The sequence below is a fragment of the Martes martes genome, assembly GCF_963455335.1.
Source record: "Martes martes genome assembly, chromosome: 4".
Classification (NCBI taxonomy): domain Eukaryota; kingdom Metazoa; phylum Chordata; class Mammalia; order Carnivora; family Mustelidae; genus Martes; species Martes martes.
This window is the reverse complement of record NC_137891.1, coordinates 111,952,781-111,969,348: the sequence shown is the minus strand read 5'-3', so window position 1 is coordinate 111,969,348 and position 16,568 is coordinate 111,952,781. Positions and strand designations below refer to the sequence as shown.

The window sequence follows — 16,568 nt, the reverse complement described above, 5'->3', positions numbered from 1 at the left end:
TGAGGCAATTGAAGTCCTCCTTCATTTGACCCATGTGAACATTCAAAGACACTTCTATTTTAAAATGACCTGCCATGAAAAAGGTACAAAATTTACTAATCTTAGAAGCTGGATCTGAGATTGTTTTTCTGGTAGATGAAATAAATTAAGCTGAACTGTCTGGATGACTTAAGCTTTTAAAAACATATATTTGTGGAGAAGACACTGAAGATGTGTTATTTGTCCTTGGCAAGACAAGTTCCAAATGACCTTTTCACCCCTTTTTTTCCTTGATAAGAATACCTCCCTGCAATCTGTACTTTAAAGAGGTAGGCTGGGAAAGCCCCCCAGAACACCAGACAGGACACTGAACATGCACATTATAAAGGCACAGGAAAAAACCACAGGCGCTCCCTCGTATGACTTCTGTCCCCTTAAAGCCAGAAGGTTTACACTTCCCAGGCTTTTGAGATAAACAGGGGACTGGTAAAAAGGACTGGCCGTCTTTGAATTGTTTCTGGAATCACGCTGCTAGTCCTGTAAAGACTGGGTTTGGAAAACCAGGACAGCTGTTTTCAGCCCCTCAGAAAATGGGGTTGCCACTTAACTGGTATCAAAGACTGACACCGCCATCCACCTGTGGGACTAGCTTTCCCTTTGGGTACATTTAGCTTGAAGGGAGAAGACCTAAAAAAAAAAAAAAAAAAAAATCCCTCTGAGGCTCTGAGTATCAGCTTCCAATTTGACCAAATTTCTGATTCTAGAGTTATTAAGTCCTCTCAGAGGTCTGGTCCGGATCCAGCCAGGACAAACAGTGAATATTTGGGGCAGTATTAAACAACCTTGTAGACCTAAGAGGCATCCTCGAAGAGTTATGTAAAACATTGCATCGTTGCAAGATCTAGAGTCACTGTCAAAGACAGCCAAAGAAAGGACCGACAAACTGCACGTCTGAGATGGAAAGAAAGCCAAGCCTCCTTCGTAGACACAAAAGGAGACAATCAAGAAGGAAATAGTTACTCCCAGGACAGAAAGAATCAATAACCCATGGGTCTATATATGGAAAGGAGAGGACAGTATGGATTTTTACTCCCCCCTCTTGCTGGGTTCAAGAGCTAATCTATTTATAAAAACTCTGGAGGATCCCCCCAGGGCTTAAGAAACGCTTAAGCATTTCTCGAGGACTGAGAGATACCTCGAGAGGATCGCCAGTAGCCTAGAATGGTCTGACTTCAAAGGTCACTGTTAATAATAGTCTCTTCAGAGCAGAAAGGCAGTCCAGCCTGAGGTTCACTAAGGTGAGTCCTTGAATGAAGGAGAGAGGGTAGCAGTTAAGAGTTACGGCAGACTTAGCGTCTTGCTTTAGGTTCCTTTTCTCTTTTTTCATTAGCTTTTTGTAATGAATCTTCCAATGAAACTATTTTGGAATTTTGAGACCTTCTAGAGGCTTCTGCATGCCAGTTAAAACAGGTATCCCATTCTGTTTAATTTGGGAACTCCTGCTTTCAAGTGCACTTCTTAAATGAATGATCTTGTCTGACTGGAATGTTCCCCATAATAGCCATTGCAATTCTACATGATTTTTGGTAAAACTCTTTATCTTGCTGGACACCTGCAACTTCAGGGACTGTAGTTCTTAGACATAAAATGAGCAGGTGTTCAGCCCCAGAAGGTGGCTTGCTCAGCTCTCTGGAAGCAAAGGGTCCCGTTCCTTTTAGTTAGGCCTTTGGGTTTCTCAGAGCTAAACTCATACCTCAGAAGGACTTGCTGCTGGCTTAGGGATTGTGTCTAACTGTGTGCCTCCTCACACAGAAGTGTTCTTGAGCTTGGCTGGTGACCTATTGTCAATCTAATCTGATCCATGACCAAGCATCCTAACACAAGAGTCTGAGTTGGATGGCAAATGCTCTAATAGCTCTTAGATGTTCCACCCAAGCCCACCAATTTTTGTAGCGTTTTGCCCTCCAAGATCCCCACTAGCAATGGCCTTTATTTACGTAAAACAAGACAGACAAACATGTACCCCAACAAACCAGTAAACAAAACATGGCGCTGCAGACCGGCCAAGAGAAGGCCATGCATACCACCAGCAATCCTCTGTGTGGACTAAACCAGCAGACTCCATGTAGGGTGACCATGGACAGGAACTGAGAAGGGATTCCAACACAGAACTGTAGACTGAACCAAGGGCTGAGGACTCATGCTCTGTCTGAGCTTCCTGCCCATCCAGACGGACCTGTCCACCCTGGACTGGAAAGTCAGTTAGATCAGTAGTTTGAACACGAGGAGCACAGCTGAAACTGAGAGGAACTCACCAATGGCCCTCGGAAATGGGGAGAAAAACCATGAATTCAGAAGGCCTTGTAGGACGCCACAGCTGTTAGCTTCAGATCCCTACGCTGCCACCAAATCCATTAAAAAACAATTCCACTGAGTCAATGGGAATATCTCATTGTCTTTATTTAAGGATTCATGAATCAGATACCACCCCACCCAGCAAGTAGAGGGGAGCTCTGGGGAGCTTTACAAATGGAGGATGTTTATAGGAAAGAAGACAGGGCAGGAAGGTTATTAGCCGAAGGAAAGGACTGTTCAGGCAAGGTTGCTTTTCCTTAGGAGAAGAACCACCATCTTGCAGATTCCCGCATCTTTGTTTGAAGGATGGAGAGGGCCCATGCAGCAGGCTCATTAGCACCCATCAGAAAATTCCTCTAGCTGGTTAAGATTACCTTTCTTGGGAAGGTTGAAATTATATTAGGTATTAAGCCCCAGTTTGGGGACTCAGCCTAAGTGACACCACTTGGGGGCCTGTGGCTTTCTTCTTAACAACAATATTGGAATGAAGATAAACAAATAGATAATTGGCTCAGAATAGGGGCCCCAGAAATAAAACTACATATACATGGTCAGTTGTTTTTTGTTTGGTTGGTTGGTTGATTGGTTGGGTTTTTTTGAGAGAGAGTGCATGCGAGAGCAGGGTGGGGAGGGACAGAGAGTGAGAGAAAGAATCTCAGGCAGGCTCCATGCTTAGCACAGAGCCCAATGCGGGGCTCAGTCTCAGGACCCTAAACTCAGGATCTGAACTGAGATCAAGAGTTGGACACTTGGGGCGCCTGGGTGGCTCAGTTGGTTAAGCAACTGCCTTCGGCTCAGGTCATGATCCTGGTCCCAGGATCAAGTCCCGCATCAGGCTCCCTGCTCTGCAGGGAGTCTGCTTCTCCCTCTGACCCTCCCCCTCTCTCATGCTCTCTCTCATTCTCTCTCTCAAATAATAAATAAATAAAATCTTAAAAAAAAAAAAAAGAGTTGGACACTTAACCGACTGAGCCACCCAAGCACCGCCATGGTCAAGTGATTTTTAATGAAAGTACCAAAGTAATGGCGTGGGGTTAGCCTTTTTAACACATGGTGCTGAAATAAGTGGAAAGACAGAGAAAAAGTGACTCTTGGTGATTTTGTACCAGGACTCTTACCTCAGACCACATACAAAAAGTAATTCAAAGGGACACCTGGGTGACTTAGTCAGTTAAATGTCTGCCTTCGGCTCAGGTCATGATCCCAGGGTCCTGGGATCAAGCCCCGCATCGGGCTCCCTGCTCAGTGGGGAGCCTGCTTCTCCCTCTCCCTCTGCCTGCTGCTCCCCCTGCTTGTGCTCTCACTCTCTGACAAAGTGTCTTTTTTTTTTTTTTAAAGTAGTGTATAGTTCTAGAAATCAGATTAATGAGTGCCTGTATGGGTTGGAGATTGATCAGAAGGGGGTTTGAGGGTACTTTCTGGGATGATAGAAATGGTCTATACCTTGAAAGGGGTGGTGGTTGCTTGAACATCTGTATCTGTTAAAGGTTCCTAATTGTATGTTTAAGATTTGTACATTTCATGCTATATAAATTTTACTTCAGTAAAAATAAAAGGAATCCCTTATATTCTGATCTAGACAGAGTGGCAAGATGTTTCAGTTTTAAAAAGAAAGCAGACTGTAGAGCAATATGCTGTACAGTACCTTTTGCATGAAAAGGAGGATGTATCCTAAGTATAATTTAGGTATTTATATATGTTTAAGTGTGCATGTGTGTGTATGTATATATATATACCTATTTGTTTGTGTAACTGTTAAACATAGCCTGTAGGGTGTAGTCAGAAAACAACTTTATTTTTGTGGGGGTTTTCTTTTTAGTTTTGTTTTTTTTGTTTTGTTTTGTTTTGTTTTGTTTTGTTTTTTAAAGATTTTATTTATTTATTTGACAGACAGAGATCACAAGTAGGCAGAGAGGCAGACAGAGAAAGAGAGGGAAGCAGGCTCCCCGCTGAGCAGAGAGCCCGACATGGGGCTCGATCCCAGAACCCTGGGATCATGACCTGAGCTGAAGGCAGAGGCTTTAACCCACTGAGCCACCCAGGTGCCCCTAGTTTTGTTTTTTTATTGAAGTATAACATATAATTATGTTAGTTTCAGGTAAACAGCATATTGATCCAACAATTCTATACATTACTCAGTGCTCAGCATGATAAGTGTACTTACCATCTATCACCAAAGTTATCCCAATATTATTGACTGTATTCCCTATGCTGTACTTTTCATCTCCATGATTTATTTATTTTATAACTGGGTTTTTGTACCTCTTAATCCCCTTTTATCTATCTCACTATCCCCCTACCCACCTACCCTCTGACAACCCTCAGTTTGTTTTCTGTATTTATGAGTCTGTTTTTTGGGTTGTTTCTTTGTTCATTTTTGTTTGTTTGTTTTTAGATTCCACAGATAAGTGAAATCATATGGTATTTGTCTTTCTCTCACTGACTTATTTCATTTAGCATAATAACCTCCAGGTCCATCCATGTTCTCACAGATGGCAAGATGTCATTCCTTTTATTGCTGAGTAATACTCCATTGTTTAAATACACCACCTCTTCTTCATCCATCTATTGATGGACATGGGTTGCCTCCATATCTTGGCTTTTGTAATGCTGCAAAACCCTAGGGCCATATATGTACATTAGCATTTTTGTTTCTGGTCGGGGGAGGGGGGGGTTGGTAAACACCCAGTAGTGGAATTACTGGGTAATATGGGAATTTTATTTTTAATTTTGTGAGGAACCTCCATACTGTTTCCCATAGTGGCTGCACCTGTTTACATTCCCAGCAACAGTGCACAAGAGTTCCTTTTTCTCTACATCCTCACCAACGTTTTACTTCTTATCTTTTGATTCTAGCCATTCTGACGGGTAAGGTAACATTTCACAGTGATTTTGGTTTGCATTTCCTTGATGATTAGTGATGTTGAGCATCTTTTCGTGTATCTTGTGTCATCTGTATGTCTTCTTTGGAAAACTCCCTGTGCAGGTCTTCTGCCTGTGTTTTAATTGGATTATTTGGGGTTTTTTGGTGTTGAATAAGTTCTTTATCTATTTTAGATACTACCCTTCTATCATATATTATTTGCAAATACCTTCTCCCATTCGGTAAATTGCCTTTTTTTGTTGCTGTTGATGGTTTCCTTCACTGTGCAGAAGCTTTTCATTTTGGTATAGTCCCAATAGTTGAGGTATGCTTTTGCTTCCCTTACCTGAGGAGATATAGCTAGAAAGATATCGCTAAGACCAATGTCAGAGAAATTACTGCCTATGTTTTCTTTCAGCAGTTTTATGGTTTCGTGTATCACTTTAGGTCTTTAATCCATTTTGAGTTTATTTTTGTGTGTGATGTTAGAAAGTGATCCAGTTTCATTCTTTTACATAGGACTTCAGTTTTCCAAGCACCATTTATTGAGAGATTGTCTTTTTCTCTGTTGTATATTCTTCCCTCTTTTGTCATAGATTAATTAACCATAAAGGTTGGATTTATTTCAGGGCTTTCTGCTCTGTTCTCTTGATCTATGTGTCTGTTTTTGTGCCAGTATCATACTGTTTGGATTACTACACATTTGTAGTCTATCTTGAAATCTAGGATTGTGATATCTCCAGCTTTGTTCTCTTTCTCAAGATCGCTTTGGCTATTCAGGGTCTTTTGTGGTTCTGTACACACTTGAGGATTATTTGTTCTTGTTCTATGAAAAATGCTATTGATATTTTTATAGGGATTGCACTGAATCTATAGATTGCTTTGGGTAGGATGGACATTTTGACAATATTAATTTTTCCAGCCCGTGAGCATGGAATATCTTCTCATTTGTGTTGTTTCAATTTCTTTCATCTATATTTTATAGTTTTCAAAGATTAGGTCTTTCACCTCCTTGGTTAAGTTAATGTCTAGGTATTTTATTCTCTTCGGTCGAGTTGTAAATGACATTGTTTTCCTAATTTCTCTTTCTCTGTTTCTACTTTCTTTCTGTCTCTTTAAGCTTATTCAGTGGGGCTAGGTTTTTTTCTTTGTCCCTGACTGAAAAGCCAGTTTCCAGGACTGCTCTGGTTACTTTTAAGTAATAATTACTTAGTCACTTTAAATGGTAAGAGATACTTTCCATTCAGTAATTAAAATGTTCAGTGCAATATGATAGACTTCAGACTTGACTGACAGTTGAAACTTCTCCCTCCTGGAGCTTGGGCCAGGAGCAGATGAGAAGGCTTTGGTCAGGAAAGGGGGCTGCAGTCCTCTCTCTCTTCCTCCTCACCTCTTCCTCTCACGGGCTGCTAAAACAGGCTTCTGACTCTGGGGGTTGGTACAGCAAAAGTGAAGAGGCCTGAGAGGAAACAGAGCATTTTTATTGGACCGATAATAGAACACGTTCTGGGTTCTTTGGAGACTTCCCATCACTCTGGCTGTCTCAGCTGCAGTGTTCCCACATAATCAAATGCATCTCTGCCCTGGCTGGTCATTTGCTAAGTCTTCCCTGGTCCTGGGACAGTAAGCAGCCACTTCCAACTTCTTTCTGCTAAGGGCTCCACAGTTTTCCATGTAACTGTCTAAGACACCAAGCACACTACTCTCCACTTCTCAGGGCTCAGACCTTAACCTGTGGGATCATCTGAGCCCTCTGAGTTATCTAGGAAACCCTTCTCATCTGACTTAGGAATGGTATCTCTAACCCTCTTTCCCTTGGGGACAGGAATGGATTCACATGAGCATTCTCTCTCCTAAAAAACAAAAACAAAGCAAACAAATGAAAAACTCTTTAGAATTGCTCGTTTACGTGATTCATGTACTATCAACACCTGTACAGAGTCAGCTTTACTGTGTATCCAAATAAAAAATAAAACCAAGGTATCAAGAATGTAGACTATGACTGATGAATTTAACACTATAAGTGTGCGACATAACCTCAACTGCAGAGGAAAGAGAGAAAAGGAGCTGACCTAAGTAACTTTGGAAAACAGCTTTGTGACTAAATACTGTGAACTAAAGACAAAAATAATTATGTAAGCACCATGCTTTAATTGGTAAGTTTGTTTCTCATGGGGGTGCTAGTTAGCATTCTGAAAGTACATACTAGGGTTGATTATAAGAGGACCTAGGATCAGTGACACCCCAGTAGCAACAAGCATACCTAGTACCCAGATATTGGTATCTAAATACCATTTTCCAAGGGCTCCTTGGAGAAATGACTGATTTTAGGGCTTGGATAAGGAAAATACAACATAAGGGTGACATAATCTTGCAGAACCTAAAAGTGAGGATTTACTTAAGGAAACAAAAACAGGTGGGGCGTGTCAAAATTACCCAGGGCCAGCCTGAAAGACCTCCTAGTGGCCAGAGCTGGGATGATTTGAGCAAAAAAATAACAATCATAATAGATTTTAACCTAAAGAATAAAGTAAATTTCCACGATTGAATAAATATATGGGGGGGGGCACGGGATAAATCTATATAGAAGAATCCCAAATAATGTATGTGGATACTTCCCACTTAATTTCCCTCCCCATGAGAGTGGCCTGGGCCTAGTGATTCACTCCCAAAGAATCTAGAAACATAGTAACATGACAGTGGAGAAACCTGACAGATACCAACCACCTGAGCCAAGGGATCAAGGTTAACTTCACCAGTGATGTCATGTTGCTATCATGTTCCCCAATATGATTGTATGGAAAGAGCACTCACCTCTGTGGTGTTCTTCTCCAGATCTGTAACTGCAGTCTAATTATGAGAAAACATGAGGAAAGATTTACTGAATACCTGATCATGAAACTCCAAAAGTGTCAAGATCATGGGAAACAAAGAAAACCTAAGAAATTGTCATGGACCAAAGGAGACATAAGAGCTGAATGCACCATGACATCCTGGATTCTGGAAGAGAAAAAAAAAAAAAAAAAGGACATTAGTGAAAAGTGGCAAAATCCAAGTAAAGACTGTAGTTTAGTTAATAGTATAGTACCTAGGCTCATTTCTTAATTTTCACAAATGTACTGTGGTTATGTTACGTACGACATTTAGGGGAAGGTGAGTGAAGTATACACAGGAACTCTCCATAGCATCTTTGCAAGTTTTCTGTAACTCGAAAATTTCTCCAAAATTAGAAGTTTATTTTCTAAAATGTTCTTCTAATCTCCAACTCCCAATCCTTTTACAGTCTCAGTGTGAGTGAGGGGTTTAAGAATACTCAGTTTCCTGGGCACCTGGGTGGCTCAGTTGGTTAAGCGACTGCCTTCAGCTCAGGTAATGATCCTGGAGTCCCAAGATCAAGTCCCACATCAGGCTCCCTGCTCATCAGGGAGTCTGCTTCTCCCTCTAACCCTCCCCTCTCATGCTGTCTCTCTCTTTCAAGTAAATAAATAAAATCTTTTTTAAAAAATTTAAAAGCAAGTTTTCTAACCTTTTTTTTTGGGGGGGCCTGCATGGTGGGGTATAACATCTCATTTTGGAGTGTAATTTCTATTATCTTTGAGCTTCAGCTGTGAACTTCCATTTAAATTTCCTGTTACATTCACTTTTTTTTTTTAATTTTATTTCTTTATCTGACAGAGAGAGAGAAATCACGAGTAGGCAGAGAGACAGACAGAGGTGGGAGGGGTGGGAAGCAGGCTCCCTGCTGAGCAGAGAGCCCGATGCAGGACTCGATTCCAGGACCCTGCGATCATGACCTGAGCTGAAGGCAGAGGCTTAACCCACTGAGCCACCCAGATGCCCCAAATTTACATATGTTTTAAAAAGTCTCTAGAATGTTACATGGAGGAGCACCTGGCTGGCACAGTCAATAGAGCAGGCAACTCTTGATCTCAGGGCTGTGAGTTTGAGCTCCACGTTGGGGGTAGAGTTTACTTTAAAAAAGGGGGAGGGGGCGGGATCCTGGGTGGCTCAGTCAGTTAAGCAACCAGCTGTTGATTTAGGCTCAGGTCATGATCTCGGGGTCCTGGGATCAAGCCCTGTGCCGGGCTCCCTGCTAAGTGGTTGAGTCTGCTTCAGGATTCTCTCCCTCTCTCTTTATCTCTCTTTCCCCTCTTCCTCAGCCTTCCCTGCCCCTGCTCAGACGTGGGTGCTCTCTAAAATAAGTAAATCTTAAATAAAAAAGAGAAAAAATAGAATGATATGCTAGAAACCAAATGACATGCCTGCAAAGAAATCTGGTTTTCCTCAAAGAGAAAAAAATGACCATTTCTCTCTATTTATTCTGGTGTGCCTTTCGGAATTTGAGCCATGTGAATGTATTACATCTTCACATTTTTTAATTAGGGAAAAGCTGCTTATTTGTATTACCCTCCTCTGGAATCACTGTTCAGTGACTCAGGGGCTACTTCTGTAATGTGGTGACTTCCTGAGAAAGATTCTTCCATGGGTTCTACGTTGTGATCATTCAAAGTTCAGGAGCCATTTTTTTCTTCATGACCATCTAATACCATTTGCATTTGGGTTCTCCCATGTTTCACTTTTACACATTTCAAAAAAGCACTTGGTTTTTGGCAGTTTGTTGAATAATTTGGCACTTCGTGGGTTGGGATTATTTCCACTATTGGGACCCAAGGAGGGAAAGAAAGGACCCTGGGAAGGTGCTTGTAGCCTCATGAAGAGTCATTAGGGTGGACATCCCTGAGCATTTTTATATTTCAGGAAGAGGCCCCCGGAAGTTTGGCTTTTTCATGTGCCCAAGGCAGCTGTCAACCACAGCTTTCTCCACACAGTCCTCACTCCCAAGTACCCATTCTGTTTGGAGCAGGCCTCTCAACCCTTACTCGCCTCCTTAAAGGGGTTAGAATAAAGCAGGGCGTTTCGTTGACACAGAGTCTGATCGAACCAGCCCTGTGTCTAACAGTTCCTTAAAGACATGCATACTTAAAAAGTATAATTTCTGATGTTGATAATACCTAGACCTACATAGAAAAACAAAATATATGGATATTAATAAAGTCATAGAAATACATTATTTTTACAAATTTACACATTTCCATGAAATATTTTGGAGACAGTCGTATGTGTCATCATTTTTTTATCTTTGAGGTAAAAATTGTTTTTTTTTCCCAAAATTTATGTTAAGTTTTTTGAGAGCTGCAATGTGTCCTGAATAAATCAGAGAGGAACTAAAAAAAAAAAAAAAAAAGACATGCAGCTCTTATGTTGGCGTTGGTAATTTGTGTGTCTCAGAAGGGCCATGGGAGAATCAGATGTCACCCTCCAAGTGTAGATTTCTGGTTTCTCTGGGTCCCCATCATCGTTCCCCGCCCAGAGCATCAGCTGATTCCTGGAGCAGAGCACAGTCGCCCGGCTTTCTAAAGTCTACCTTGCAAACAGGTTGCTAAACTTCTTTTCATTGCTGCAGATCTTCTGTTCTCTTGGCTGTTGAGAATTTTAAATAAACATGGGTTTTTTAAGTCAAGTAATTCAATAAACATCTCTGTCATTTGTTCTTTCCTTTCTAGCAAGTCTTTCCCCTTGTTTAACCAATGTGTCCCTCAAACGCCTGAGTGCTACTCCTTGTTTGCATCTGTTTTGATAAATGATGTCGACATCCTCCGTCGAAGTCTGAGTGGAATAATGTCGGGAAGAGACATAATCCTCGGCTTGTGTATCTTTGCATTAGGTAATTTTCCATTAATTTTCTTACAGTGACTGTGCTGAAGTTTCTAGCACTTATGGATGTTATACAGTGAAAATTAGCCTCTTGACTTAAAGATAAAACTTCACATATTTTCTTCATAAATGTTTTCAGTTTTAGGTGGGAGAGGGACAGGTGGGAGAGGGGACAATAGAATTAGGGGAATGCTAGCTGGCTCTCTGCCAAGAGGCCTCACTGGGTGTGGGTTTGCTGTAATACAGCGGCCATGTTCCAGAGCCTGGTCCTCGGCTCTGTGTAAAGATGGCGTGTGCAAAGCAGATTTTTTGCAAGTTTTTGAATTCGCCATGAAAATTACAACTGTCAGGGGAACCAGAAATGCCTGTCTTCTGGTCAGAATGCCCTCTCCCCAGAAGTAAGCCAGATCAGAAGGCTGCTTGGTGAGCAAGGGAAGGAGGCACGTGGATCCATGTTAAATAGCATCAGATAGCGAGGGCCTGATCTAGCCAACTGCCTGCTTAGGGTTGCAGGCTGGTCAAGGCCTCAAGCCAGGACATGCCTCTTACAGGCATTTCTGGAAGCAGCTACCCCCACTCCTGACCCCTTAACTTCCTGTTTACTGTCTTCCAACTTGATGAATCCCTTTAAGAGTCAACTTTGTCTTTGAACAGATGAACACATTCTGCTGTTGTGGCCAGTACTAATGGCCTGCTGTCTACCCCCTTCTCCAGTGGCTGCTCCCCAACCTTTAGGTTGAAAGAAATTCTTTGGTCAGCTGTGATTTTGCCAGTTTACAAATTGAGTTTTCCATAATTTCATTACCAAAGTACTAATTCCTGAATGCTTGGGGATGCCTAACTTGGCACCATTATGTAACTTCCCGATTTCTTAATGACCCAAATGTGCCAGGCCTTGTGCTCACTCTTAACTTATTAAAACTTCATCAGAGGGGCACCTGGGTGGCTCAGTGGGTTAAAGCCTCTGCCTTCCGCTCAGGTCATGATCCCAGGGTCCTGGGATTAAGCCCCACATGGGGTTCTCTGCTCAGCAGGGAGCCTGCTTCCCCTCTCTCTCTTTGCCTGCCTCTCTGCCTACTTGTGATCTCTGTCTGTCAAATAAGTAAAATCATTGAAAAAAAAAAAACTTCATCAGAATCCTGTCACCATTTGTAGGAGGGGAAACTGAGGTTTAGTGAGGTTAAGCGACTTGGCCAAAGTCGTGTGGTGACTAGAGTGGGTGGCAGAGCTGAGACTTTACCCAGATGTGTTCTGATCCCCAAACCCATGTTCTTAACCACTACACCAAAATATCTATAAGTAATCCTGATTTCTTGTTTAGAGAAAAAGCAGTATATGTAAATTCACTGAAATGCTTAACATAAACTCATAAGCTTAAAATCCCATGTACTGGACAATAATATGCAGATTTTTTTACATAGACAGCTTACCAAAATATTAGAACCTTAAATTTTTCATTTCTAAAGGCATTAATTTTTCATATTTAATAAGAATACCTGGGAACATTTAAAGTTGAAACTTTACATAAGTCCGATAAAAAGTCAAGAGTTAAGTATGATTTAAAAAATTTTTTCAATGGTTTATTTGGACTTTAAAAAAACATTTGGGGGGGGGCACCTGGTGGCTCAGTCAATTAAACATCTGACTTAGGCTCAGGTCATTATCTGGGATTGGGCTCCGTGCTCAGCAGGGAGTCTGCTTGTCCTTCTCCCTCATACCCTCTGGTCATGTCCTCTCTCTTTCTCTCTCAAATAAATAAATAAATTCTTTAAAAAAAAAACATTTTGGGTATTTGGGAATAAGACCTAATTAACAAATAAAAAAAATTTTTTTAATCAAGAAAAATGCTAGGGCTTCAGAAACTGGCTTATTGTAGCAGACTGAACTTGTGTATGCTTCAGACACCCTGGGTGTGTCTTGTCATTTTTATTTAGTAGATGTCTAAGATATTTAGACATTGAAGGAATGCCTCAGCCTGCCATCTTCTGGGATTCACAATAGCCCTCCCATCATCACCTTCACACCCTGATTGCTTTTGGGGTTTATATGTTCTGCTTAATTTTTCAGCCTTGTCTTTAGCCATGTTGGTCACCTTCCGATTCATCACCACCCTCCTGGTTCACATTTTCATCGCACTGATTATCATGGGACTATTGTGTAAGTATTTCTTCTTGATGGATTTCTTTTTTATTAAATGAAAAGCCTTTCCATTAAGCATGAAACTTAAAAGTTGACATTCCTGAGCTATAATCGGTTTGAGAAAATCTCTTATCCAAGCCTGCCATCTTACACACGAGAAAGCTCAAAACCAGAGAGAAGGGACTTGCTTGTGTCACGCAGATAATAGCCAAGTTGAGGCCGGTCTGTGGTCTCTGCTGCTCTCTGCTGCCATGGAGATGGGCCTGCCAGTCCAGAAATCCTGGTGGCCATACCATTAACAGATGACTCCAAGGCTTGTTGGAAAGAATGCCTGCTTTTCCAGAATGTCTTCTGAACTTTCCCATCAGCAACTAATATGTAGGTCCCCATGCAGAAGCTCCCACAGTCTAAAAAGATTCAGGCTCTGAGCTGGGGCACAGTCCCAAAGACCCTCCCCTGTACCCGCTGACTCCCCTTTTGTCGCCGGAATGTGGGTCCATCCAGGGGTTGTCAGGAAAGGGGGTCTGAGAGGTAGGGGCACGCAGGAAGTTCAAGGCGGCAGCTGTTTACTAACTGCCATGAGATACTGGAAATTTTAATAATTGGTATGACTGTAGGGTTTCAGTCCACTGAATTATTAGCTCTGCCCTCATTAGCTTAGAGCCCTACAGCTCACAGGTGCACGGTGCGCCTTGCTGGAGGACAGTCACAGCAGCCCGTGATGGATCCTTTGCCACCTGGGACAAGTAAAGACCAATATGACCTCCCTCTAGTCACTGTAGGGATGTTGTAGGTGGCGGGTAGTGCTTAAACGGAGGGCATGTGGAAGGTCAGGCTATCCACCCAGACTTGGAGTGCCACGCTGACATGGCGGTTCCCACGGGGGTCGGCACCAGGGGAGCTCATCAGGCAGTTTAGACTTTGGACTTTAACCGTGTCCCCCGTCACTGCCCTGCCCGTGCACTTTCCGCTCTGCTCACACCCATACCCGGTCTGCAGGCTGGGCTGACAGGATGCACCTGTGTTTGGAATCCCCACCCTGTGCCTCCCAAAGACAGGCAGCCACTGTGAGGGGGGGGGCGGGGGGTGCGTCCTTGGGGGGTTAACCTGACCAGCTCCTCTAGAGGATCAGTTGTCACACATAAGCCCTGGGCCTGTGGGACCCAGTGCCCGAGCCAGGCCACCCCATGTGTGGTCCACATGCTGGGGGCGGGGGGGGGGGCGGATAGTTGGGGGAGGCCAGTTACCCGACATGTGTGTGCTGAGTTGCCCCGGTGTTTTGCTTTCTAGTTGTCTGCGGTGTCTTATGGTGGCTGTATTACGACTATACCCATGACCTCAGCATAGAACTGGACACAGAAAGGGAAAATATGAAGTGTTTGCTGGGGTTTGCTCTTGTATCTACAGTAAGCACGGTAAGAAATGCCCTTCCAGCAAGAGAACAAGTAGCCGGCTAGAACTCTGAGATCCGAATAATTAGATTGTAACCAAGAACAACTAGAATTTGGGTGGTGTCTTTTTTTTTTTAACCTCAGAGTGTGCATGCATAATAGTATGGTGAATGTACATACATGTTTAGTGCATTCTCTTTTTTATTTGCAATACTCCCATAGGACTAAATCAAAACCTTCCCCCCCCCCAAAAAAAAAACAGGAAAAAAGGTCTTACCTTCTTCCCAAGTCATTTCTGCCAGTTCTCAGAGGCTAACGTGTTACTTGTGCTGATTTATTTTCCTTGAGCACAGTAGAACCATTTTTGCCCCCAAGTGGCAGTAAGGTGGACACTGGAGGGGTTGGGAGGGACAGACTTACGACAGTTCCTGTTTCCTGTTTGTGAGGAGCCTCCCCCTTCCAGCCTGTGGGTGCTCTGCCCCCTCCAGGGTGTGGCGGCTCCCACTGCCCTTGAACACAGAGAGCCCTTTATCTCCACACCCGCTGGCCACTGGGTGATTTTGGTGTTCAGACAACCCACCTCCCCTGTGAATGCCCAAGTTGAAAACCGGCAGACAGAATGTTGAGGCAGCAGATACCGGTGGTCCGGGAGGAGGGAGCTTAGAAAATTATTCCGGGCCACTCTGCGGGGGGCATTAAAAGTGCTAGAATCGCAAGGCCCTGGAGGAGGGCTGGGCTGATTTTCGGCCACCACAGCCATCCTCACGGCCCTTGCTGGCGTGTTGCTTACTCACCATTTGTGGATGGGCAACAGCTAAGGTTTCCACAAGCCCTTTAATTCTTCGGCAGGCGCGGACTCTCTCAGGGACCCAGTTCTCTGCTAAGGAGAGCCTTCGGTTCCCATAGTCGGTAATCTTCGCATTTTCTCCTTTCTAGTGAGGTTTCAGGTTTGTGTTCTTCACGTGGAATGCATCTCAGGGAGCAAGCATCTGACTGAGGAAAGTTCCTGATTTGTCCTTCCCCAGGAAGGGGACCGGGCCCACAGCTGCTGCAGGGCCTTTGAAGGAAGCTGGAGGAGAAATGACCCCCTGGACCCCAGGCCAAGGCTGGAGCTGTTGGGCAGGGGGAGTGGGTGAGGGGGAGAGCCCGCCCTCTCCCTGAACCCTCCACAGGCTTGCTTTGTCTTCACACACTGAATTTAATGGCCACCCAGACTCCAGAGTCTCTCTTCACTGAGCGTGAGGTGAGCGAGAAGGAAGGCTGTGAAGGCAGAGAGGCTGTTCTCACTGTGTCTGTGAGGACTCTTCAGGGGTGGGACAGAGGGGAGAAGCAAAGCACAGCTCCTAGACCATTCACATAGAACATTTGTCACCGCTGCCTACTGAGTTCCTGCTAAGTGCTGCTTGCTGGGTGGGCAGGTCCTCATAAGAGCTCTAGATTGTCCATTGCCATTTCCCGAGCCCCTCTCGTGCACTGGGTCCTGCGCTAGGCATCAGTTAGCAAGTTTCCTGCCCCCCCACCATGAGATGAATTAGAAAGCAAGCTACAGCATGATGTGGTGCCTGGGAAAAGACTCTAGCCTTTGCGGTCTCAGGTGGGTGTTCAAACCCATGGCTGACTACCCACTGTGTCACCTCACAGAATGGCTTGGCCATAGGCCTGGGTCTCCGCATCTGTCAAATGGGAATATTCCTGCAAGGTTCCATGGACTTCCCTCCTCCCTAGGGAGCATCTGCCACAGAAGCTCAGCATTCCTATAGAGAGCCACCTGCAGTGCTCCTGCCTGGAGACCTGCGGCTGGGAACGCGGAGCTGGCTATAGGGCAAGGAGGTAACCCCGCCTGAGAAAACCACCCTTCACCTGCTGCTTCCCCTGCCAGCCTGGCTTGGCTCCCACAGGACCCCGGCACAAGGTGAGGGGAGGAGGACAGGGAAAGTCATATTATGTCCTCTAGTCAGGGACCACTTCCTGTCCCCAGGGCTGGTGTCCAAAGGGAAAGAGGAGGTAGCCGCTGCCCCTCTTCTCCCTCACTCTACCTTTCTTACCCGTGATCTATATTGTTTCACAGAAAGCACTAGCGGTGATGGAGAAAAGAGGGTGAATGGCATTAAACACACATGTCAGGG

General features: G+C 43.9%; 1 protein-coding gene across 1 annotated transcript in view; it reads left to right on the top strand.

Moving 5' to 3' along the window:
• Positions 1 to 16,568, top strand: part of SLC44A3 (solute carrier family 44 member 3) — a 94,250-nt gene that overhangs the window by 17,578 nt on the left and 60,104 nt on the right. Inside the window, exons 6-8 of the mRNA XM_080800310.1 lie at positions 10,762 to 10,922; positions 12,980 to 13,069; positions 14,342 to 14,466. Of these exons, the coding sequence (XP_080656436.1) occupies positions 10,762 to 10,922; positions 12,980 to 13,069; positions 14,342 to 14,466 (376 nt within the window). The remainder of the gene's footprint in view (positions 1 to 10,761; positions 10,923 to 12,979; positions 13,070 to 14,341; positions 14,467 to 16,568) is intronic.